A 26632-nucleotide genomic window follows, 5' to 3' on the forward strand; every position below is an offset into this window, starting at 1 on the left:
AGGCATTTCTTATGTTAAGGTTTCAAATGATCCCATATCCCTTCCACAAATCAATTTTGAAAGGCCAAAGCCACAGAGTCAGGTTTCTAGAAGCAAGGACCACACTCTTTTGGGACAAATTTTTCTTTGTAGTTACCTTCCCATTACTGGGACAAAACACCTGGCCAAAAGCAGATGATGGGAGGAAAGTATTTATTTTGGCTTATGGCCATGAGTGGAAACTTCATGAAGGCAGGGAAAGCATGGTATGAACAGAGGCTGGACATCACCTCTGCCACATCAAGTAGAAAACAGCAACAGAAGAGTAAGCCAAGCTCTGGCAAAGGGGAACAGGCTTCAACACCCCTAAGCCTGCCACCAGCAGTACATACCCTCCTGCAATTCTCCACCTTCCAAATTGCCATCAGCTGGGAACTAAGCATTCAAAACACATGAGTTTATGGAGTACATTTGATTGCAACCGCCACAGCAGGCCATGCCCACTGGAGGAGTGGCATTGGTGCTCTAGTAAGGGGGAAGGAGATAGGTTTCATTGTGAAACAAACAAACAAACAACTAGCGAAGTCAGTGTAGCGAACAGCTTCAGGTTCACTGAGATGAACTTACAGAGCAGGCACAGTTATGTAGGAAGGAATTTATTGACACTTCCAGATCTAGGGGGAGTTTCATAATGACAGAAGAAGCTGGTCTACTTCCACAGGCCCAAGCAGAGAGAGAGAGAGAGAGAGAAAGCCACAAGCCAAAAGCCACATGACACAGAACAGTTCAGGAACTCCCAGAGGGTCTCAGCCACCTTGCATATCTTTAGATTGGAATTTCAATTCCATCACCACACCTTAGGGCTGGACCCTACGATCTGCCCAGGACACCTCCTCCAGCCAGGTGGCTGCAGATCTAAATGAGAAAGTAATAAAACTTTGAATATAATGGGAGCCATCAATTCAAACTACCACAGTCATTAAACAAGTAAATAAGGATAAACAAATCCAGTCTTGGAAAGAGAAGGGTTCCTACCCACAGTTGCTGTTGTATTTCTTTTCTTTTTCTTTTTCTTTTTTTTTAAAGCTAAGACACCCAAGTGGGCGGTGCAGCTTTGCTGGAGGGGCGCATTGCTGAGGGCGGCCTGGGGTCGGTTAGTCCTGCCTGGAGATGCTCAGAGCGAGTTTTTGCTGGTTGTTATCTCTGTGCTGCTGATGGAGGCAGGCATGGGCATTTGCTTTCCTCCACGATAGTGACACACCCCCAGCCTAGAAACTGTCAGCCAAAAGTAAACCCTCCCCTCCTATAAACTGCTTCTGGTCAGATATTTTGTCCCTGCAGCAAGATGGTAACCTTTGCACCACGGGATCCAGAGGTGCATTCCCCTCCTAGGTTTATTCTCCAGAGAAGTGCAGGCCTCGTTCACACAAGATTTACACACAAATGCTCATACCGCAATATTTTTAATAGCCACAGGTAGAAGTGGGCCAATGGGCACGTGTGAATAGTGGGCAGGTAAAATGTGCTTTGTCAGGGCATATGAGCCTTTAACAGAATCAAGTCCCCCCTATGTAGTACCACACGTGTAATTCTCAAAGAGGCTTTGCTAAGTGATAGAAGGTAGTCAGAAAATGGCTTACATTGCATGTTTCTAAAATCACTAGAATACGCAAACTTATAAAATATATTATTAGCGTTTGTCTAGGGCTGAGGAAAGGACATTGGGGAGTGACTACTAACAGATACGTGATCTTTTTGAAGTGATGAGAACGTTCTAAAGTTGGCTGTGGCTAGCCGTGTACAGGTCTAAATATACTGACCTTTAATAAGTTAGACATTTTAAATAGGTGAATTAAACCCTACGTATAATGTTGAAGTATTTGAAAAATTAAGAGATGGCATTCATGAAAATTCACATTCAGTGAGTAATAGTCACATCTCTCTCGGAGGTTCCAGGGCAGAGCTAAGGAGGTCGTATCCAGTTGTTTGATCTTGGGTAATGGAGATGGTCCTCAATAAACCAGTACCTTCTGCTTTCCTTTCTGTAGGGGAGAGGACCCTTTGTGCAAGGAGAAAAAGGTGAAAAGGTAAGTTCGCCCTTTACTGAAGTCCTCCAGGGTTCACAGGGGAGTACACGGCCTTGTGCATCTGTCACGCGCTTGTGTGGGCTGGTCACCTCGCCTCACTGTGTCCTTCAGGCTCAGGTGTTTGGAGAGGCCACAGCACTCCAGGACAGAGAGCAGTGACGGGGGAGGTGAACAGCACAGCTTGCCTACCTCGGGCTCACAGGCACTGGAGCAGCACTCAGGCAGCTGGGGCCTGGGGCAGGGTCCCGGGCAGGACGCAGAGGTTGCATGGAGTGTGGAGGAGGGCTTGCTTTGGATGAGGTCAGCTCGCAATTCTCATGGCAGAGAAAATACCATCACACTGGTAGTGGGCGGAGAAACAGCTTGAGGGTCAAAATGCTTAACATCAGATTTCAGTATGTGTGTCAACTTTTGCTGAGGAGACAGGAACAAGTCCACTTACCCAAGGCAGGGCACCAACAACCAAAGCAAATAAATGATTCCACCCAAGTATAACTCGGTGAGTCAGTGAGTTTAACTGGAGTCACTTAGAGGAGCATTGATAACGCAGGGGAAGCTGCACCAGTGAAGAAAGTATCTCCCCCTTGCATCTTTAACCACGTAAGTATCCTCACGCCCCTCTGCCCAGAAACTACCAGTTTTTTAAAGAACCTCAGGGAGAAGGTCCCCAACCGAATGATGGGGCATTACTCGACTCAGTCTTTTTATTTTCGAGGTGGGGTCTCACTCTAGCCCAGGTTGACCTGGAATTCACTATGGAGTCTCAGGGTGACCTCAAACTCATATACTGATCCTCCTACCTCTGCCTCCCAAGTGCTGGAATTAAAGGTGTGCACCACCACACCAGGCCAAAATCTATTTTTTTAAATATATTTATTTATTTATTTATTTATTTGAGAGCGACAGACACAGAGAGAAAGACAGATAGAGGGAGAGAGAGAGGATGGGCACGCCAGGGCTTCCAGCCTCTGCAAACAAACTCCAGACGCGTGCGCCCACTTGGGCATCTGGCTAACGTGGGACCTGGGGAACCGAGCCTCGAACCGGGGTCCTTAGGCTTCACAGGCAAGCGCTTAACCGCTAAGCCATCTCTCCAGCCCCCAAAATCTATATTATATTTTATGATTTCAGGGTTTTTTTTTGTTTGTTTGTTTATTTTTTCAAGGTAGAGTCTCAGGCTGATCTGGAATTTACTATATAGTCTCATGGTGGCCTTGAACTCATGGTGATCCTCCTACCTCTACCTCCAGAGTGCTGAGTTCCTCATGTTAACATGAATAAGCAGTTTGGTGAGGATCAGAACCCAAGCCTTGCAGGTGCCAAGAATGCAGCATGTGCTGCTGACTACAGCCATGATAGTGCACGGCCAGCTTCTAGAACATCTTCTTCTGGCTGAGCAGAAACCTCATACATCCCACACCAGCGCCTCCTTTCCCTCGCACATCCCTGGAAACCACCGCCTCCTACGTGGTGTCTGGGAATTCGCTGCCCGTGTGAGCTCACATAGTGAGAGCATGTGGTCTTTGTATTTCTGCACCGGGCCATTTTGTCCAGCACGGTCATCTCCATGCTGCTCCTGGTCATGGCAAGTGCTGGGTGTTGTAGTTACTTCCATGTCACTAGAACAAAGCACCTGAGCCAAGCAACTGGTGGGAGTAAGAGTGTATTTTGGCCTGTAGTCCTGGGGGGAAGCTTTATGATGGCAGGGAAGGTGGTGGAGGAGAGGCCAGACAGCAACCCTGCCACACTCGGTGGAAAACAGCAGCTGGAGAGTGAGATAAGGCCTGGCAAGGACCCAAAGCCCACCCAGCAGCACACCTCCTCCAATGACTCCCTGCCTAGAAAAGTGCCACCAGCTGGGGACCAAGCATGTGACATGCACTAGTCTGTGGTGGACATCTGATTCAAACCAGCATGCGAGTGCTCATGACTTTGCATGTGGCCCTAACGTGGCCCTGTGGTGACACTTCTTTCTCACCTGTCAGGTGAAGGTCCCCTTGTTGTGTCTGATGAATTAGGGCCCCAGTGCCCCATCCTCGGTCTTTATCTCTTGCTGTTCTGATTCATCTTCACAGGACATCCTCGCGACTTGCCTGTGCCTCTGCTACTTGGTCTCCCTCCTCTCGCGCTCACCACTAGGTGGTTGTTAAAATCCCAGTGATGCTTCTGATTAGTGACTGGTCCCTAAGGCATTGAGCACTTTGTCAGGGGGTTGTATGGACCTTGTCTCCTCCCTGAGATGGGAGTGGAAGCTCTTACTCTCCCCAGTTCATTGAAAAGCCTTAGACACCATCGGGATTTATTTCATTTTACAAACCTGTAGGAAGAGGGTAGAGTATAAAAGCTCTGGATATTTTTTTCAAAATAATATCCACCTATTTAGACACATGTGAGGAGACTGTGGATGAATACAAAACGGGGGGGTGTGAACACTGAGGTGTGATTAGTGTAACATCTGCACCTAAGACTTAAGGGGAGCTGTTGGAAAAGTGAACAGGAGATAAAATCACAAGGTTTGGTAGTGCGGCCCTCTCATCCCACCACCAAGGACACTGAGGCAGGAGGAGATCATAAGTTCAAGACCTGCTTGGATTACAGGCTAGCTCAAAGCCAGCCTGACCAGTTTAACAAAAGGCTGGGGCTGCACGCAAGTGCACCTGTCATCATGATCACTGTGTGACTATGAGGGCAGAGCAAGCGGCTGGCAGTGATGTTGCCGTTTGTCCCTGTTATGATTAGAGGGGACTCTGCATGTGACACTTAGGTCTGCTTTTTTAAAATTTATTTTTATTTATTAGAGAGTGACAGACAGAGAGAGAAAGAGGCGGGAAAGAGAGAGAGAGAGAGAAAGAGAGAGGGGGAGAGGGAGAGGGAGAGGGAGGGAGAGAGAATGGGCACCAGGGCTTCTAGCCACTGCAAATGAACTCCAGATGTGTCCACCCCTTTGTGCATCTGGCTAACATGGGGTCCTGGGGAATCGAGCCTTGAACTGGGGTCCTTGGGCTTCACAGGCAAGCGCTTAACTGCTAAACCATCTCTCCAGCCCTAGGTCTGCTTTTAATGATACTTCTCTGGCACCAAAATGTCAGACACACATTTTATTTCCACACTGTAAGCCAGGTCATCCTCAGTGTCTTGTTGATGCAGGCTGTCTCTGGAATGGCAAGATGAGTTCTTGGAGATACATCTGGGCTGCAGAGGTGGGTGGAGGAAGGAGAAAGCCCTCATACATGTGGATTTTCTTCTGGGTGCCTCCCTTGCAGAGGAGTAGTATCTGGAGAAGAATTCCAGGAACCATAAGACACTTGTTTGTTTTCTCAAAATTTATATGTTGAAAACCTGCGCCCTGCAAGTACTAGTCACTAGTGCTTAGGATGTGGTGAGATCATGTGGGTGGAGACTAAGTTAGAGAAATCAGCGCCTTTATGGAAGGGGTGCGAGGGAATCCCTCTGCTCTCCTGCCACACAAGGACGCAGCAAGAAGGTGTGATGCCCTGTATGAGTCAGCCTTCAAAAGACACAAAAGACTCTAGCCATGTCTTAGTCTTGAACTTCGAGCCACCAGAACTGAGATAAACAAATTTATCTTGTTTCTCAACTCACCAGTTTCAGGTATTTTGTTACAGTAGCCAGTTGAGTGAAGACTAGGCATATCTAGTGAAGAAGAAACACTTGCCACAGGATGGAATAAGTCACACTTTTAGTTTTCCACTTCTCCCTGGGCACAGTTGTTATCCATAGCAGCTAAGCAGGATTAATTGGCCTATGCTGATGGTTTTTTTAAGAATGTTATCCATTTGTCTGGAAAGAAGGTACCACGTAGTGGACAAAACCTTGGCATTCGTCCTTTATCGGCCTCTTTGTATGTTCCAGCCTATGCAGGTTATGAACATCAGCTGTAAAGATCTTGGCAGGAGGCTAAATGGTTCCCAAGATCTCAGAGCTGCTGAGCGCGTGGCTGAAGCTATGTCTCTGACACAGGAGGCAAGAGAGGGAATTCACCACATTTACCGTGGTGCTGCTAGTGCTGTTCTCATCTGGGAATTTTTTTTTTAAAGTTTTTATTTATTTATTTATTTGAAAGCGACAGAGAGAGAGGCAGAGACTGAGAGAATGGGCATGGCAGGGCCTCCAGCCACTGCAAACGAACTCCAGACGCGTGCGCCCCTTATGCATCTGGCTAACGTGGGTCCTAGGGAGCTGAGCCTCGAACCGGGGTCCTTAGGCTTCACAGGCAAGCGCTTAACCACTAAGCCATCTCTCCAGCCCTCATCTGGGAATTCTTGACCCTCAAAGACCATGCTTCTGCTAAGAATCATCTTATTTTGTGCAAAGATTTCACTGTGGAGCCCGTGGTCCAGAAAATATAAGTGATGTTTGCGTTTGCATGCGTGGAGCTTCCGCTAGATTTATGCCATTAACTTCCAGCTCTGCACAGTGCTCACAGCTGGCTCCATCGGCGTCCCCTCCCCCACCCCGTTTCTGCCTGTGTGTTAATCCGCATTATTCATGGCTGTTGGGTGGGATAACTATACTTGTACATCCTCTACTTTTACACTAATTGAAGGGTTTAGGGGGCGATTATCTGTCTGTGTGCCTTCACATGAACTGTTAAGTCATGGCAGATAGAGAATAAAGGTGTCCTGGGACCTGTCCGTGGTGCTGAAGGAAACTGAACAGATAAGATCTTAGGAATCTTAGCCCGCAGTAGAGTTGAGATGGGGAAGTCTGCAGTTTCCTCTCTAGCTCCATTTGATACTCAGTTACTAGCCATGTCTAAAACATCATCACAAGACTAAGGGCTTTGTACAGGAGATTGTGAGCATTTATTGGAAGGGTAAATGCTATATGGCAGACTAAAACGTCAGGGGAGGCTAAGGACTCAGACTGGCTGGGCCCAGACCTTGGCTCAGTCGCACAGCAGCTGTGTGATGAGGGGTTATTACTCAGGGCCTGTGTTGCTGGCTTTCCTCCTCGGTGGGGTGGCAAATATAATAGCACTTGCCTCAGAGGGCTGGTGCAAGGATTAAATGAGCTAATGAAAATAAATGGCATATTTGTAAAAGGCGCACATCAGCATTAAACATAATTGCTATTACACCAGCAGAGCTCCATTTTTATATTCCAAACAACATTGCCTGTGTTCCCAGCATTAATGAGGCCTTACATTCAGAGGTGGCTGACAGCTGCACCATGTCAGAGCTCTTCCACGTGTCCCCAAGGAGGACTTGGGAGCCTTGAGGCATGTTTTTAAAAGGTATCTTAGGTGGTCTGATGCGGAAGTCCAGTCCTTTCTATAGTACGTCTCATATAACTCAGAGGCCATAGCAGTAATAGCATCATTTAGAATTTACAAGGAATTAGTACCTGCCAGGATTTCTGCACAAGCTATGGAGCTTAACGTTGAAGGTGGCCATTCTCATCCTCGTTTCACAGGCTCTTGACTGTGGCTCTAGAAATTGGTAATTTTATCTGTCTGCGTGGTGGGGCTCAGATTCTGGTTTATGTTTTCTGACTCCATGCTCTGTGTTTGTATATGCTGAAGAGGGCCTCTCCCACTTGAACCAGCACCCAAACTACCTGAAAGATCTACTATATAAACTAGCCCGGCCCCATTCCCTCTGTGTCTCACTGGGTAACTCTGTAGTGGGCCAGAGACCACGCCTGCTTAGTAAGGTCCCAAGCCACTGCTTGTCTAGAAAGCACATATTGAGGTCTACAGTCTAGAATGTTCCCAAGACTCCACCAAAATGGTGTATTGTGCTTCCTGCCAAACGGATGAGCTATCATACTGGCATGGCTTCTCTAGAAATGAAGGAATGTCCTTGTCAACACTCAGAAATAAGTCCCAGTGGTCTACTCACCAGAGACAGCAAGAGAACATCTGCTCGCCAGTCACTGCAGCTGCTGCCTAGGCGGCAGGCAGTCCCTGAGGCGGGAGATGCTGACAGCTAGGTGTGGACGGGCGGGTAATTTTCAGCTCGATGTTGTCCTCCCATAGGCCTCCAGATGGGATCACAGAGACAGTGCTTGTGTGCTGGGCCAGAGAGGTCAGGGTCAGAACTTGGATTCAAGCCCAGTTTGGAAGTCACAACTTCAGGCGTGAGGCAAAGGCTTCCTCTTTGTGAGCCTTGCTTATCTTCTGCAATGAGTTCAATGTAGCAGTTGCCTTCTCATTCCTGGGACAAAACGCCTGACCAGAAGCCACTAGGCTAGACTGATTAGGCAGTGAGTCCCAGAGATTGGCTTGTGTCTCTGCCAAGCACTGGAATTGCAGTTATGCAACCACAGCCAGCATTTTTATGCGTCTTCTAGGGATTGAACTCAGTTCCTCATGCCTCATATTTGTAAGCCAAGTACTTTATTGACTATCTTTCCAGCCTATATATGTTGCATTCTTAATAGATAGCGAGTCACTAGCATCATATATCTTATGTGGCTGGAGATGAAGCTCAGGCCTCCGGTACCAGGAAAGTGCTCTGTTACTGAGATACACCCCAGCTTCCATTGCTTGTAAGCAAGTGCCTTTGACCACTGAGCTTACCCACCTCAGCAAGCGTCCATCCTTTTTTTAGTGTATAAAATACATTCTCATTCACTTCTCATCTGAAATCAGCTTGAAACTCTATCTTGCAAATGATAAGACTGAGGCTCAGAAAGGTTAAATAGCTTTCTTTCTGGGATGTGAATTGCTTGCCTACAGCTATTACTTCGTTTTCTTCAAAGGTCCTGAGGATAGCTGAGAGTGAATCTATTTGGAGAACTTGGAAGGCATGCCACAGGGCCATGGCAACATTTTATAGTGTTACGTTAGGGGACAGTGGTGTGCGAAAGATATATTTGGCCAATCTAACTTTCTTTCAAACATAATTTTCATACGGACAGGGACCCATCCAATACAATGCCTAGGTCTTGTGATATCTTGGCTTCAGAGTGGGAATTGCTCACGCTGGGTCTCTTTGCTGTGTTCACTTGGATATCTTGATGGTAAAGACAACATTCAGAGTTGGATGTTCTGACTTAGAAAACAGCTCATTTATGGGAATACGTCAGGAATTATACGACAAGAACAGCCCACACTTTCCGAGCCCATGAAGTCAGTTCTGTCACACAGTCATTCAAAGCCAAGAACCAGGCTGTCTTGTGTCCGTGGGAAGCCTAGCTCACTCTTGCAGCTAGGTGTATAACTCCCGTTTGCAGGTGGGGCCTGAAACACCTACCAGTTCACTAGCCTGACCACATTCCTCATGGTTGACAGATAGGGAGCGCTGAAGCAGTGGTGCACTGGCTCTGGAGATCATGTCTTCCCAACATCCGGAGATGTTCACATCGTTCCTATTTGGCACACATCTCCAACAGTGATTTTAGAATGTGAGAGTTTTCCAGCACTTTTCCTTACCAGCCCCACGGGGCTCTAGAAAGGAGTGGTATCTATAGAGCACTCATGGAACCCTATGCCACAGCATGCGCTGGCAATATCGTATGCTTCCCCTGCCTCAGAGTTCCCATCGAATGGTCAGGTAGATCCACACAGGGCTCCATTGGCCTTCCATCTGAAGGACAAACAAGACCAGAAAAGTGACAACTGTGAGGAAAAGACAAAGGTTCCGGAACTCTCTTGAGAGTTCTCTGGCATTGTCTGTCATCTTTGGCTAGATGGCATATGGAGTCCTGGTGCCCCCATCATTATTCCCAAGGCAGGAGGCCATCTAGATACCCACTCCCTGCTTTCTGCAGTAGGACATCCCAACCTGCAGCGGTCAGAAGCCTGACTGGCCTTTCAAACACCTGCCATTTCAGGTGGGTAGCCAGTGTATGGGGTGTCGTCTACACTAATTACTTGGGGAGGCTTGATTCTCAGAGGAAGTCTTTCATCCACTTGTATGTCCCCCTTTTAGAAAATCTTGGATTTTACCCTAGGCTTACATGGTTGTGGTTGTGGAACTAAAGAGGCTGGGATCTTTAATGCATGGGCCATTTGCTTTCTCAGTATAGGAGGGGAGAAGGTGGAATAGAGAATATATGGAATACAGAATCAGGTGGGGAACATGAGGGCTGAGTCCACACTCTCTCTGACTGCCAGTTAGTATTTAGGCGTGGTACTGACCTCCTGTCACATCAGGCACTTAGAGAACTCCAGTATTTTCTAGGGAAGTGGGATGGGCTGAGGCTGAAGGAGAACAGCATCTCTGAAGACGGGGAGCTCTGCCCACATGCTCAGGCGTTAATGACTCCACTCCGCCTCTCCCGGCCACATACACTTCTGCGTGACTCTTAGAGAGTCACCATCCCATTCTGTGCCCCAGTGGCTCATACAAGGGTACCTATCACGGCATTGGATCATCAGTATTGCCCAACGCTCACTGAACTCATATATGGGCAAATACGTGTGATGTAAACATTAAAGAAACACATTCTGGAGCCCCAAGCCCTGCTTTTCCACAGGAAATGTTGTGACCTTAGGCAAATTGTCCAAAGACTGTTTTTTGTTTTTTTTTTTTTAACCAATTGTTCTTCTATTTCTCTCCTAGGGCTCTCTGGGCCTGCCTGGGCCCCCTGGAAGAGACGGTAGTAAAGGCATGAGAGTAAGTTCGATTTCCATCACTCTGGTTCACAAGTGAGCACTGGGTGAGGGGCTTCTGCTCAAGACCCTGCGTTCTTCAGTGGGTGACCACTGCCAGCAACTGGCCTAAGCTGGGCTGCTTTGTGCTGGGTGTTCACAGACCCCTGAGTGCCTCTTAATGGACACTAGCAGTGGTTCTTGCACCCAGGCATTACCTGTATGTCCTTGGAAGCTGCATTTTCACCAGTTGATAAGCAGCTCTGTCAGGGATGTTGTTGTCCCCGGTGACCTGAGGGCCAGACCCTCTGAGAGAGAGATTGAGGGCATCACCCAAGCCCCCAGTCATAGGTGAGGAAGCCTTGGTGAGCCCCAGACAGTACCCCATAACTTGCATGGTCATCCCCTTCCTACCCCAGCCTCCCCCTCTTCATCTCCTCTACCTCTGGGCTGAAGCGTGCTCCAGGAACACAGACAGAAAGTGATCTTAAAAAGCAGGTCCGTTGGCTCAGGGACAAAGGGGTAGGCTTCACCAAGAACCCAGATGGAAACAAATTATAAGTTCTCCATCTGTCTGTTCCTTCACCATATTCAACCGGGCACATTGGGTCCCAGATTGGGAATCTGCTTCATTAGTCTGTAGGTGGTATTACTTTGAGCCAAGAAGTCTGAGGTCTTGGAGATTCGGTGAGCTTGGTGAACCCCTGGACTCCTTCCAGGCACAGGTGGCTACTACCACTCTTCATGAAGTCAGCCAGTGCTGGGACTCTAATTGCTAATCTCTAATTTTCAGAGATTTAATTCTGTTGCTTACTAGCAGTAGGGGTGAGTGGAAGCGGAGGTAATGCTGTGCAGTGAAGGCTCTCTTCTGCATGTAGAAAGGACACTTGGAGGGCTGGGTTCCTTATCATGGCAGGTCACGCAATTTTCATAACTTTTGAGTTTGTGGGGAAAGGGGACCCCTCATGAAGCTTTGGGCCTCCCTGGTGTGCCTGGTCTGGCATCCCTGTAACTTTGAACATGTACCGCTTTTGTACAGGGGGAGCCAGGAGAGCTGGGAGAGCCAGGGCTCCCAGGAGAAGTGGGCATGCGGGTAAGTTGCTGTGAGCTGTATTCTGCTTAAGTTCCTGGGAGACAGACAGGGGCTCATGCAAAAGCAGTTTCTTTCAACAGAGACGGTGTGCAACAGGAATCTTTCCTGTTGGAAAGATTTTTACTTCAACAATAGAGATGTGAGGCATCCTTCTACATGAATACAAACAGAACCAGCTCATTCTCTTTAGTGAAAGCATTGTATTCACTGATAACAATGAAACTACAGTTTATATCCTTTCTTCTATTTCTAGTCCTGAGCAATCTTTCTAATTTATTTTTTACTACAATCAGTGAAGTAATGAAGCCTATATGAATGTCTGCAAGCTATATATTTTTTTCAGTAGGATAACATACAAAACTTGAGATGCCCTCAGCTGACACTATACATTTTTGCACTAGTAGGTTGCTAATAGGTACCTCCAGGTTAGTTGCTCAAAGATTGTGGGAATCTGTTGTGCAGATAGTAGGAGAGTCCAGGCTCCGCAAAATTGTGTTGGACTCTTGTCAGTATTCTCCCAGTATACGCCAGCCAACCCTGAGGCAAGTTGAAAATAACAGACACGACAACCCATTGCACAGTTTTAGAAGATGTGAATGTGTCCACGCCCGTCCTTGAGAAGGCTGAGGGCTCTGGGACAAGTGGAAGTGGTATTGTTGCATTTGGGATCAGGGTGCCTCAGAGGCCATGCTGTTAGCTCCTCCTTGAAGCCCAGCCTGTCTGGCTATGATTGCAGCTGCATCTGGGAACAGATGACATGAGATCCCATGGGTGGGAGGCAGAGGTACCTGGTTTGCAGACTTTGTGCAGGCAGCATGAGCAGCAAATAGTGGGATGACAGCCAGTAGGTCTTTCGACCAAACATCCTTGTAGACTGAGCAGTAATTGTCTTCATGTTCATCCCACGCCTGTCCTTTGTGACCTGTCTTCTGCAGGGTTCCCCAGGATCGCCTGGACTTCCAGGACCTCCTGGGCATGTTGGAGCTCCAGTAAGTAAAGGCACTTCTCTGGAAGGTGGCTCTGCACTTCTCTGCAGGGGTCAGGAGCTGGCTGCGCTCAGTCTTCATCTGAATCTGTACAATGAGGACGAGCGCTGTGATACTAAGGAAATTTGGTCTCCTTTCTCTTAGACCAGAAACTCTTTAATGTTTTGTTTATGAGAGAGAGAGAGAGAGAGAGAGAGAATGGGCATGTCAGGGCCTGTAGCCATTGCAAATAAACTCCAGATGTATACACCACCTTGTGCATTTGGCTTACGTGGGTACTGGGGAATCAAACCTGGGTCCTTTAGGCTTTTGAGACAAGTGCTGTAACTGGTAAGCCACCCCTCCAGACCTTTTCAAAATATTTTTATTTATTTATTTATCACACACACAGACCAAATTTTTTTGTTTGTTTGTTTGTTTTGTTTTTCGAAGTAATGTCTCACTCTAGCCCAGTCTGACCTGGAATTCACTATGTAGTCTCAGGGTAGCCTCAAACTCACAACAGTCCTCCTACCTCAGCCTCCCGAGTGCTGGGATTAAAGGGGTGCACCACCACACCTGGCTCAGAAATTCTTTTTTTTTTAAACACTATCTTTTCTTTTGTTCTTTTTTTTGTTCATTTTTTAAAAAATTTATTTATTTGAGAGTGACAGACACAGAAGGACAGATACACAGAGAGAGAATGGGTGCATCAGGGCCTCCAGCCATTGCAAATGAACTCCAGATGCATGCGCCCCCTTGTGCATCTGGCTAACTTGGGTCCTGGGGAATCAAGTCTCGAACCAGGGTCCTTAGGCTTCACAGGCCAGCGCTTAACCGCTAAGCCAGAAATTCTATCTCTCTCCTTTTTTTTTTTTTTTTTTTTTTTTTTTTGGTTTTTTTGAGTAAGGTCTCACCCAATCTAGGCTGACCTGGAATTTACTCTGTATTCTCAGGATGGCATTGAACTTACGGAGATCCTCCTACCTTTGCCTCCTGAGTGCTGGGATTAAAGGCATGAACCACCATGCCTAGCCCATCCAGAAATTCTTTTTTATTTTTATTTTATTTTGGTTTTTCGAGGTAGGGTCTCACTCTGGTCCAGGCTGACCTGGAATTAACTCTGTCATCTCAGTGTGTACTTGAACTCATGGCAATCCTCCTACCTCTGCCTCCTGAGTGCTGGGATTAAAGGCGTGCACCACCACACCCAGCTCATCCAGAAATTCCTAAATGCTATGATTCTCATGACTATCCAGGTTTCAGGCTTCAGTGCACGCTCCTGAGACCCCCAGAGAGCAAAGCCCAGGAGGTTTTGAAATTTGGCCTGAAGAAGACAATTTTACCCTCCACCCCTGGCCAGGCGGTGGAGTCTACTATATCACCAGCCCTGAGACAAGTGCAGGCCACAGGGCACCACTATAGTATCCTGTGTATCAAAGGGTGAGCAAAAGCAGATGTGACCTCCAATGGGTGTATTGGCTTCCTGGGCATTAGCCCTATTGTCAGTTCTCATTACAGGAGGCTTAAGATTATCTGCAAATGAGAGAAGCAGTATGAAAAGTCACTTTCAAACAAACCAGTCGATTGTCTTGTGTGTATGTAAGACCTCTGGTCTCAGGATTCGAGGCCAAAATGATCAGATAGGATTGATGGCATCAATGTCCACTCACCCTCCAGACATGGCAGACCTGAACGCTCTCTCTCTCCTGTGGGACAGCATTGCATGGCTTTGCACTATGCTCTTCCGAAGGCCAAAGGCACAGGTGTTATTCTGGGAAGTATCTGCCATGCTTAACACCCTTTCCATAGAACATCTGAGGGTCCCTTCTCTAGGAAAATGAGAGCGAGTAGCCACATGGGGTTCATGGCACAAGGCGTGGGTGCCACTCTAGAGGAAGGTGGGTGGACACAGGGACAATTATCAGCTTACCTTGGGGAGGTGTGCCAAGTGACTTTAAGGGGACACAGGTCTCCGGGTCTGCCTCTTCCTGGAATCCATGTACAGGATAGAACTGCAGGCTACCTCTGGCCATAGGACCAAAAGCAAAGCCACAGTCTAATTTGGCAAGGTGTGTCCTTGTGCATAGCTGTGAGGACCTTGTTAGCTCTGGCCAGGGGCTTACCTCTGTTTTGGAGGTGGCCCAGACTGAGCGAGGAATGCCAGCTGCTGGGCAGCGTTGTTGGACATGGCAGAGAGATGAGGTGCACCTGGACATCAGTCTGCCAGATGGTTTCTGCAGGTGCCCCCTAGGAGAGTGTACAGAGAGGCCATACTTTGATGAGATGTGTCACCACTCTTTCTTCCCCAGGGTCTCCAAGGAGAACGAGGCGAAAGAGGAGCCCGAGGAGAAAAGGTATGTAAAAACAGTCCACACTGGCCAATCATGACCATCTCCATGGAAAAGAGGGCAAGGATGCCCGGGAGCTGTGTGTGTGTGTGTGTGTGTGTGTGTGTGAGAGAGAGAGAGAGAGAGAGAGAGAGAGAGACTCTATGAGGTGGGAGTAGAATCCTGAAGTCCTGGATGCTGCCATGAAGTCGCATCTTAGCAAGTTCCATAGCTTCTCATTACCTTTCCTCAAACAAAAGGGACAGTTGTGGTGTCCCTAGTGGCATTAGTGACCATGCTGGTGCCTCATTCATGAAATGTGACTGGGCCTAAGCTCAGGCACATCAACATGGATCACCAACACATCTGAGTGGGCCCAGATGGCTGCTCCATTGTAACACCACCACACCTGTAGCATTGAGTATCCCCAAATCACGTCTTTCCATTTCTATTAATGTCATGCATGTTTAGAGCACCACTGAGTGGAAAACAAGGCTGCAGATCTCACCCTTTTCCTCCTCATACAGCACTGGTGCAAGCTCACTGCCCTGGTCCTGAGCCCATGCTTGAACTCCTTAGGGTAGGGCAAGGGCTTCCAGGAACCAGGACTCACCTCCTGTCCCTCTCGCCCTAGAAGTCCAGTTCCACCTCATTCTGTTTTCCCATAACACATGCTTCTGTAGTCTTGTGAGATTTTTTTATTATTAACTAAGTGATTTTTATTTCAATGCATTTGGGACATGGTGGAAAACCACCTTAGATCTGACCCTCCAGGTGCAGCAACCGCAGGATGTTGGTCTTGTGTGGTCACTATTCGCATCTTGGTACTCATTCAGTAACTTTACCACGTACCACTAGGTGGATGAAACATCCTAGGATTTTCACTTTTAAATGCATTGCTTTGGTGGATAGCCTCATTCATTCATTCATTCATTCACTTATTCATCAATTTTTCCAATTTAGGATAATTTTCTTAGAAGTAAAATTACCCCTTGAGAATGTGAACTTACTCATGGCCTTAAAAACTCATTACCTTGGTCTTTTCACCAGTTCTAACTAGGCAAAGCTCCATTCCACCTTGGTGATTTGCTTTTGCATTGATATGACCTTGTAGGAGGATTTTTGTCTCTCTTTCATGTATGTGTGCACGTGCACACACGTGTATGCACACACACATGCATGCCCATTCATGTGAAGGCCAGAGGACAGCCTTGGGTAATGCCCAGCAGCAGGGAAGTTGGGGCAGTGTCTACTGATACCACATGGCACATTTCAAGGGCAGCAAATGGCAGGCAGACCTTCCTCATTCCCCTTCTGGGCTTCCCCTGTGTAGCACACCATGGCTAAGTGTCACCATAAATGCCAAATGCTAGGATGGTCCTCGTGGAAGGATTTTTCAGTCTTTCCCACAGAAGCCACCTTCTGGGATGCTTAAGGCATGGAGAACTCCCTCTAAATGAGGAGATTCAGGTAGGGCCCCTAATGGCCTGAGTCCCTCCAGCGTGTACCAAAGGGGGTTATTATGAAGGGCACAGGGAAGCCCTTCACGACTGGGACTGGACTCCAGCATGCCCTTCAGAGTGGGGTTGAACTGAGTCTTGAATTTCCTCAGAGAGCAAGGGTACGTACTCCCAAAGGCTGCTGTGAGCACGAGTGTGTTACTCCTCCGACGCCTGGGACTGGGGACAGATAGCATGCTGTGCAGGTGGCAGGGGAGGAGAGATGGAGCCCAAGGGGACCGCAGAGGAGGCAGGCATGTGTGTGCACTGCTAGCTCAGCTGTGAGCGTGATTTCGCCTCTCTCCTAGGTGGCTTGGGTCAGCTAGTTTCTTTTCTAAACCTCCATTTCCTTTACCATCCAGCAAGGAGCTTGGACCACATGCTGTCTCTGTCCCCTTTCCAGTTCTTATATTTGCTTAAAATAGCTTATGTTCTCGAGAAGCTCTCTGACACCAGTAGGAAGGAAGTTTCCATCTTTCCCGGAGATAGGTCCCTCCAGCTGCCAGGCCTCATCCAGAAAGCTGGGCTAGGATCCCAGCACTGAGGTGTCTGAAGAAACCAATGTCCATCCATCACTGTGGTCCCCGGTAGCCCTTCTTTGTAACAGAGGAAATGGCTTTCCTTCAGAGCTTTGCAGATGATGTGTGAGGGGACAAGAAGACAGCTGAAGGCTCTCCAGGTGTGAGGAGGTCCCTATGCTTGACGCTTGAGTGGACTGTCCAGGGGCTGCTGGATATGAAGCAGCTGTTAAACTATAAGGTGCATCCAAGTAGGCCAAGATAGGAGCCCACTCACTAAAGATACCAATGATTGGTGCTGTGAGCTCCTGTGCTGCTTGGAGCACCATGCCTACACAAGTGGGCGGCTGAGCACATGGAGCTATTGAGACTTGCCCAGTGTCCTGCTCCAGGGAGCTCAGGCAAGGTGACCCTAGTGAAGCGGGGAGAGTGACATTGCTGGGATTTAGAGGACCTGAACTTTCTCCCTAGTGGTGGCTCCGTGGGCACTGATTAGAACTCCTGTGACTTAGTGTCCACACTTCAGCATTATGGATTAAAATGCATTTCTCTACAAGTATCCCTGAGGGCCACATGAATTTTGAGGGTAAACACAAGATTCAGAGCCTGGGAGACACTTCATGGAATGCTTCAGGGATCTGGCGTTTATCAGGATTGAAGCTGTGACCCATCCACGGACCATGAGTTCAGGGTACCGGTCTTTTATTTTTGCCCTGATACTGCCTTGCAAGCAATCATCAGTCAGTCCCTATGAGCTCAAGGGTGGCATGCTTGTTCACTGGGTCTGTTTGTGACATGTAGGTGTGCGTGCCCCCTGTGTGCCAGGTCTCTTAAGCATTTCAAGCTTTTGCTCCATCTGGACAACCAACTGCCCAGAAAGTTTCTATCTTGGGTATTGTTACAGTTTACCTTCTTGTTGCCAACACAGATCACCCGGCCAAGAGCAGCTGCTGAGAAAAAATGAGGTTTATTTTGGCTTACAGACTTGAGGAGAAGCTCCATGATGGCAGGAGAACATGTAGCATGAGCAGAGGGTGGGCATCACCTCCTAGCCAACACCCAGTGGAGAGATTATGCTAAACACAGGCAAGGGGGAGCTGGTATAACACCCATATGCCCACCCTAACTACACACCTTCTCCAGTAAGGGTCCAGTTCCCAAATTACTATTGTCTTGGGATCAAGTATTCAGAATACATGAGTTTATGAGGAACACCTAATGCAAACCACCACAGGCACCAAGGTCCTGACACTCCCATGGCTTTCTGCAGGATCTCTAGGTCAGGGTCCTCTCAGAACTGGGGGTAGCATAGTCTTTACTGAGAGGGAGAGGCAGGCTCTTGGCAGAGCTTTCTGGAAGGGCATCATTGGTCTGAAGATGCCAGGAGCCTGTGCTAACCTGCAGAACTCTCAACTCCTGGGACTCCCATCTCCAAGGAGACTAGGATCCTCCTGTGACCACAGGGTGAGGGCACTGTCCCTTGCTGTGTGAGCATGATGTCATAATAGTTGGCTATGAGCTTCCTGGATACATAGTGTATTTCGTTCATCTTCATAGCCTGAGGCCATTCCACTCCACGCATGCAGAAGGTGGTCACTGGGAACTGCTGAACTGCTGCCTTGGCCCCAGCTGGTGTTATGCACGTCTCTTTTTCACTTCATGGGCATCCCTCTGCCTTCCAGGTCCTGTGGGGGTCATGAGTCTCATTGGGTGGGGTCCTGCCTTTATGAACTCAGCCCAGCGGGGAAAGTCAGACTAGGCAAAGTGCAAGCCCAGAGCCTGTGCATCCAAGACGAGGATGGATTATGACACTGAAGTCCAAGAGGACTCCACTTTGGGGTGGCCATGGGGAGATAAGCAGTTGGAGGGGTCTTCAAGAAGGGAAGTATTTGACTTGGGTGGTGATGGTGGTTTTCTCTAGGGCCAGGCAGTTTTCCTATTTTCCCTCCAAAATTCTTACAAGTGGGGGCTGGAGAGATGGCTTAGTGGTTAAGCGCTTGCCTGTAAAGCCTAAGAACCCCAGTTCAAGGCTCCATTCCCCAGGACCCACATTACCCAGATGCACAAAGGGGTGCATGTGCCTGGAGTTCGTTTGCAGTGGCTGGAGACCCTAGCATGCCCATATTCTCTCTCACACACACTCTCTCTCTCTCTCTCTCTCTCTCTCTCTCTCTCTCTCTCTCTTTCTCCACCCCTTCTCTGTTTGTCACTCTCAAATTGAAAAAAAATTAAAAAAACCCAAATTCTCATGAATGAACAAAGACAGGACAGATAAAGCACACTGGAATCCTCACACTATGCAGTTGTACGGGTTAGAACACTTGTCAGAACTCACGGAGTGGGCCAGGGCCAGCACGGAGGTTGGCCTTCTTGTAAGAGGCTTCCTGTGGGCCACACCTGCACAGGTAGGGGCTCCTGTGACAGGAAAGCACAGCTGTCTGCCGTCAGTGGTTAGGAGAGAGGAAGGTGGACACTGATGGTCCTGCGGTGTGAGCCTGAGGGATTGGGCCTTGATGCTGTTGATGCATTGCCAGCCAAGGCAGGGCCGAGGAGGCGCGTCACCTGAGGAAATAAAATGACTGTCGTGGTGTGGGCCAGTGTGAGCGGGGTGGGGCAGGGGTGAGGAGGCTGAAGGAGGGTTTCTGCAGGAGAGGGGGAGGCCAGAGCCCACAAGAGGAACAGGAGGGACAAGCAGGCTATCTGCTGGGGTGAAGGCAGCAGGAGAGAGGGCCCCAGTAAGGATAGGTTCTCCGTTCTGTGAGAACAGGGAAGAAACATCCCACCATCTCTCTCCCACATTAAATGCGAGCATTAGCATCTTGAAGATTACAGGATGGTTCTAGAAGGAGTAGCCACATGGATGGGGGGGGGGGGGTGTGGCCCATGTGCTGTGATGTGCTGTGAGTAGTGAGAGCCCGCCCTCTGCTGTTAGGCGTTCAGAACTGCAGCCAGTGGACTCCTTAGGGGTTTCATAGGAGTCGCAGCCTGAGAAACTGGAGTCACCCCTTGGGGATTGTCTAAGCAGCTTGGTTTCTTTACTGAACATAGGAGTTGCCATTTCTGCCCTCAGCTGTCCAACTTCAGCAGTTTGATTTTTATTCGAGGTGGGGGTGGCACGTGTAGTACGTGTGGTGTGGTGTGCGTATGTGTAGTGCATGTACATGTGTGTCCTGAGGCACACACACGCACACACACACCCTGTGCACGTGCGTGCGAAGGCCAGGGGAGACCGTCGAGTGTCCTCCCCCATTGCTCTTCTCTGGTGACGTCTCCTTGAGCTCTCACGGAACCCAGAGTTGTCAGATCAGATGGGGTACCTCCCTTCCCCACCCCATGTCAGGCTGGATGACCCCAAGTCCCCAGGATTCTTCTGTCTCTGCCTCACACAGGGCGTGCATGGCCACGCCTGGCTTTTCTATGGGTGCTGAGATCCCAGGCGCCCTCAAGCCCCCGTGCTTGTGTGGTAAGCGCTCTTATCCTCAGAGCAGAGCCATCGCCCAAGCTCCTCCAGGGCATTTAAAGGAGCAGGCGCCCATTTCCACACCTGCACCAGGACAAGGGTGATGCTGTCCCTTCATTTACATAAGCACACATCTCCCTGTTGGCCATGAGTTGTGCCAAGCAAAGGTCTTAGAGGCTTGTCATGCAACTGGCCACTGAGGAAGCAGCCTGAGATGACAGCAGCCAGAAGGCAGAGCCGGGGTTAGAGTTCAGGGCTGCAGACTCCTCCTCCCTCTGTTAGGCCTATCCCTTCCAGGGTGCTGCACTCTGTCTGGTCCTGGCGCATCTGTTTTCTCTTTCCCTTTTTTTCTCTTGCTCCTCAAAGTGGTCCTTTGTGTTGCTAAGCCAAACATTTAATGCCTACCTGCCCTTCACTGTCCTGAGCATTTCATGTAGACTAGAGCACTTAATTCTTACATTACCAAGTAAATATTAAGTCTTCTATTCATGAGTGGGGAAACTGAGTCACGGAGATGTTAACTGCTTGGAATGCGTTCACACAGCACTTTGAGAGTGGGGAACAGGGTTCAGGTCTGAGAGGTGAGGCTTGTGCCCACCTGCCTGTTGCTCAGGTTCTATAGTCCTTGCTAGGGGCACCCTCCCTTCACTGTCCTATGCAGCCGGCGCAGAGCCCAGAGAACACAGGTACAGAGCCTTCCGGGGAGTGGGGCCTTAGCCTGCCCTGGTGCTTCCCTTCACCGTGGCCCAGCGGCATCTCAGGAGCCTTGGCCTGAGACCCTGCGCTGCGTGCTCCCTGGCTCTCTGCTCCCATGGAATGTCACTCTCCTGTTTGTCTCTGTCTCTCTCTGTCCCTCTTCCTCCTCTTGTCGCTCCATCTCTTTATCCACCCACTCTCTGTCCACTGTTAATCTCCTTCTGCCCTGCCTCAGCCTCTCTAGTCCTCTTTGGCTATGCCTCTCTCTGGCCTTTGTTGATCTTTTCCCTGTCTTCCTGTTTCTTTGTCTATATCGGCTTCTCATTCTCTCCATGTCCCTCTATCTCTGTTTCCACTTGTGTATGTTTCTCTGGCACTTTTTCTTCTTTTTCCTCCCCCTGCCCTCCATGAGACAGACAGCTCAGTCTCTGTCCCTCTTGTCTCCGATCGTCTGCCACAGTGCCTCTGCCTCAGTGTCTCCGTCCACGGTGTCTGTCCTATGTCTGTGGTGCTGTCTGTCTCAAGCTCTCGCTCTCTCTTCATGTCTCTCTTTCTCTTGGTGTGCCTCTTCCTGTGCTGTCAGCCTCTGCCCTCTCTCCCCCCATCCATCTCCTCATTCATTCTTGCCCCTCTCTGACGGCCACTCATTTGCATTCTTCTTGCTGCCTGGCTCCCTTCCATTGCTGAGAAGCATTGTAGACTGCCGACAGGGTCCAGCTGTCCAGGCAGGCCTGCTCATCCCCTGTGCTCCTGCCCCTGTCCTGGCTGCAGCTGGGAAAACTCTGGCTTCATCCGGTGTGGTCTGCAGTTGCAGAGACACAAGAAATCGGGACTTGGGCGCAGGCAGAGCCCTCTTCTTCAAGGCAGAACCTGTAGAGCAGTACCTGACCCTACCGTCTGCCTTTGCTGTGAGCTCTGAAGAGGTGCCAAGTGCCAGGTGGCCTTCAGCAGGTCAGCTGTTACAAGGGAGGGTACTGCGCACTGGAATTCCCGAGGCAGTGTGTATCGGGAAGGCTGTCAGTTGCTCACACGCATAGATAGGCTGAGGCCCATGGGCTCAGACTACTACCACTCACCCAGGCTGGGATCCAAGTGGGAGCCTACTCTCCGGCCTTGGGGACACTGCATAAGCCTTGAAGATAACAGAACTCAGCAGAGGACTTCAGGCGGGAGACCCCAGTGGTGCTGCCAGTACCACATGCTCTGCGATGCGTTCGGTCAAGTCGGTCAGCCTCAGAGACCAGGAGTGAGAAGATGCAGTGATGGGTGTGGTTTGGGGAGAAGGATGCTGGGGCAGTGTGGGTGATCAAATTCATGGGCTTGGAAATTCATGGGAAGGAAATGGTTTGTTTCAGCTTACAGTTACAAGGGCAAGCTTCATTATGGCAGGCAGAGCGTGGCAGAGATAGTCCGAGCATCACATAGTGTCACATCCACTAGGATGCAGCAGCCAGAGTGAGCTGGCTTGTATTAATAACCTGGGCTAATAAACCTCAAGGTCTGCCCTCAGTGACACACCTCCATCGAGCGTCCCCCTTCCAAAGGCACTGCTGGCTGGGATTGACTTTGTGGCTTAATTAGAAGCACACGAGGCTATCAGGGGCATTTCACAATCGAACCAGCACTGCAGGAGGAACATCAGTGTCTGCCCGGGTAGTCAGGAGTCTCCGGAAAGAACAGAAGGCAGTGCAGCCTCTACCCGCAGGGAGTTTCTGTTGGCCTGAAGTCACAGAGATGAGCTGCAGCTAACAGAATGAGCATTCACAGACAGTTCAGTGTTGACCATGAAGCCTAAGTCACATGACAAAAACACCACCTGGAGAGAGATACCCATCTTAAAATAAAATTTGTAGAAATAGCAGTTTGGGCAATAAAGTCATAGGTAAACAAAAGAAGAATCCAGGAGATCTTTCTGAGACTCAGTTTCACCTAAAGCTGCTCTGAGGGGCTCTGTGACTGGCTGGGGACATGATGGTGTGAGGAAGGACTATACCCGCTGTCCTTGCGTGAGCAAGAAGGATATTAAGTAAGATAAAAAGTGCAAACTGAACTATGGGAAGTGAGGGAGCAGGAAATGAGAGCACACTGGAGCCCATAGGGCTGCCAGCTAGAGGAAGAGGTCAAGGAGTAGCACTGAAGTTGACCTCTGAAGGTAGCTGGGCAGTCGGCAGTGGGAGCAGCCCTGGCGGGGCACACAGGACAAAAGGAAACTAGCTGGTGAGGCCGCGGTTGGTTATTAGCATGAACCACCCCATGGGCTCTACCTTTCTCCATCACCCGCGCTCCTGTGGCTCACCTGGCAGAAGGCATGCCTGCAAGCCCACTCAGCGCAGCACACGGATGCTCAGGGACACTGGCTCAAGAAGCCAGGGCGAAGCTGGGAGAAGAAGGCTGGTCCTCACTGATGGCCATACAGGTGCTCAGATGTAGTATTTCCTCATGGGTCCAAAAGCCTCTTTTTCTTTGTGGGGGTTGCTGCCATGCACATAGTCACAGCTGGACAGTCTCAGGGGCATGAGGAGATTTGCCCAAGTTCCCATGCAGAGTAGGAGGTTCGAAGCCAGCTGTATGTGGATGTGAGCGCACGGATGGAGGGGTGCATGGATGGTGGCTTGCTATTAGCTATCAAATGATTTTTAGGTCTATTCTAAATGCTAGAGACATGGTAGATGTGTATATTTACTGGATGAATGGATAATGCATATAGTGTGCCTGCAATTTTACTAAGAGTGTTACGTAGCCCATACATCTACTTCTTTAAAAATTATCTATCCAAAGCCTGGTGTGGTGGTGCATGCCTTTAACACCAGCACTCAGGAGGCAGAAGTAGGAAGATCGCTGTGAGTTCGAAGCCACCCTGAGTCTATGTTGTGAATTCCAGGCCAGCCTGGGCTAGTGAGAGACCCTACCTCAAAATACCAAAAAATAAAGTTATTTGGGCTGGAGAGATGGCATAGTGGTTAAGCGCTTGCCTGTGAAGCCTAAGGACCCCGGTTCGAGGCTCGGTTCCCCAGGTCCCACGTTAGCCAGATGCACACGCGTCTGGAGTTCGTTTGCAGAGGCTGGAAGCCCTGGTGCGCCCATTCTCTCTCTCTCCCTCTATCTGTCTTTCTCTCTGTCTGTTGCTCTCAAATAAATAAATAAAAAATTAAAAAAAAGTTATTTATCTACGTGTGTGTGTGTGTGTGTGTGTGTGCTGTAAATCAATACCGGATACTTACTACACCTTTTCTATCCAGCTTACATGGGTGGCTTGTGAACTCAGGCCTTGCAAACAAGTGTCTTTAACCTGTGAACCACCTTCCCAGTCCCCAAGCACATCTATTTCTCACATGAGGAGGACAATGTGCAACTCACAGAAGCTACGTGGCCAGCTACAGGTCACAGACGGAGAGACTGAATTATGAGTATCTCTGGTCTTTGCCCTCTCCCCCATGGTCCCTAAGACACCTCCATTCTAGGGATGTCCTGGGTGTATGGCATTTAACTCCTCTGTGTTTTGGGGAGCCCAGTGGAGAGTAGAGCAGGGCTTGCTGCCCTTCCTTCCATGACTGGGATCACAGGCCACCCAACTGGCTGTTGTCTGGTGACCGTGTGTCTGTTCTTCACTTCCTTTTCCTTCTTTTACCAGGGAGAGCGGGGCCTGGATGGATTTCCGGGGAAGCCTGGGGAGACAGGAGAGCAGGTACGTGGGTTTAGGGGCTGGTGGGCTTCGTTCATCAGAGACTGTGGCAGCTGCACCCTGACACCAACTTCTGCTCAGCAGAGGCTACAGGGGACCTAGGGAAGAGATCCCAGCCGTGTGGCCACACACCGATTCTGCACACTCTAGAGCTGCGCGGGAGGCAGGAAAAGTACTTTAGGCTCATGGTGCATTCCGTAGTGTAATATGATGCATCACTAATGTAAAGCCATGGGCAGTGTGCACATGTTCAAAGGGATAAGCGTACGCCAGCAGTGTCTGCGCTTGCCTGTGGACTGAAAGATGGAAGCAACACTAACACTAAGAAGCAGCTGGAGACACCCGGGTGCATTGCCGCAGGGAAAGGGATGGTGCGGAAGACATCCACGAAAGAACTCAGTGGGGTGTGGTGGAGAGTCTGCAGTTGCACTGGCCCTGTGGGGAGCGTGGGCTGGCTCCGGAAGGATAAGTAGGAAAGTGGTGGTGTGACCGCCTGCTTGACTTCCACTAGCATGGAAGGAAGTAAGACTGCTGTTCCCTTGCACACTCCGCAAACACCCCTCAGAGTCATTAGATGCATTCCTGCCAAGCTCTGTCAGTGGATGGCCGTGGCTTGTCCACCTGTCCTCCACGTCTCCTTCGTTTCCTGAGGAGCCTGACGTACAGACGCCCAGGCAGGGTCCAGGTCTCCTCTGCACTCTGATGCCTTCCTAAAGGACACAGACGTGCTCACATAGCCTGATGTCCACTCAGAGAAGGACCACTGTGTAAGAGCACACTGCAAGAGGACAGATGGGTCTTTGACGCCGCCTATGCCAGCTTTCTGTGCCTCAGTTTCCCTGTGGACCTTCCATCTTAAGTTTGGAGACCAGCCAGTCCTAAGACCTCCATGCATTTCTAAATGCCTCCCCCATACATTGCTGTCTCCACACTGTGGCCCAGGGGGCTTCTAGGTGGTTTCTCTATGCCCAGATTCTCTATGCCGTGTCATTCCCATCCCTAAGCCAAAGGCATTGCTTTCTTAGACTGTGGTACATGTTGCAGTACCCACTTGGTTCCAAAGGGGAACCATGGGAATGTAGAGTTTATGTTACCTGATGAGGAACTTCCTAGGAAGGAGCGCAGACCAGAAAGCCTGGAGTCGGGGACTTGGCATCCCAGGGAAAACCAAGCCACCCGCCCGGAGCTGCAGGGCTCTCACTTGTCCCTCTCCCCTGCAGACCCCTGCTCCTCCCCTCATAAGCCACTTCTGCTTTCTTGCCTCCAGGGAAGACCCGGCCCTCCTGGAGTAGCAGGCCCCCAGGGAGAAAAGGTAAGCACACCAGGAGCTGGGGGAGGGCCAGGGCATCAGTCTCTGGAGATGTCACACAAAGCAGGTTGAATTGAGGTAGAAACTCAGCCATCAAGGCAGTCTGGCTGCTACATGGAAATCAGCTTCCTGCCTTTGGGAATAAAATCCATTAAAATAATCATTTAATAAGACATTTATTATTTACTGTCCAACTGTATTAAGCATCTTTTGCTACTTAAAATGTTTTATGACTAATCAAGGCTATCAATAAAGATTATCAAGAAGACTAACCTTATAAATTCTTCGTCTTTTTCAACTTTCTTTACATCTCTCTCCTTTTAAAATTTTTTAAAATATTAATTTGCAAGGCGAGAGGGAGTTGTACCAGGGCCTTTTGCCACTGAAAATGAACTCCAGATGCATGTGCCAGTTTGTGTATCTAGCTTTATATACATACTGGGGTCTTGAACCC

At 49.3% G+C, this 26632-nt stretch overlaps 1 protein-coding gene across 1 annotated transcript in view; it reads left to right on the forward strand.

Moving 5' to 3' along the window:
• Positions 1–26632, forward strand: part of Col22a1 (collagen type XXII alpha 1 chain) — a 266961-nt gene that overhangs the window by 72008 nt on the left and 168321 nt on the right. The window contains exons 12-18 of the mRNA XM_012948295.2: positions 2028–2066; positions 10598–10651; positions 11666–11719; positions 12655–12708; positions 14997–15041; positions 24819–24872; positions 26137–26181. Of these exons, the coding sequence (XP_012803749.2) occupies positions 2028–2066; positions 10598–10651; positions 11666–11719; positions 12655–12708; positions 14997–15041; positions 24819–24872; positions 26137–26181 (345 nt within the window). The remainder of the gene's footprint in view (positions 1–2027; positions 2067–10597; positions 10652–11665; positions 11720–12654; positions 12709–14996; positions 15042–24818; positions 24873–26136; positions 26182–26632) is intronic.

This window comes from Jaculus jaculus, chromosome 2, assembly GCF_020740685.1.
Source record: "Jaculus jaculus isolate mJacJac1 chromosome 2, mJacJac1.mat.Y.cur, whole genome shotgun sequence".
Lineage (NCBI taxonomy): Eukaryota > Metazoa > Chordata > Mammalia > Rodentia > Dipodidae > Jaculus > Jaculus jaculus.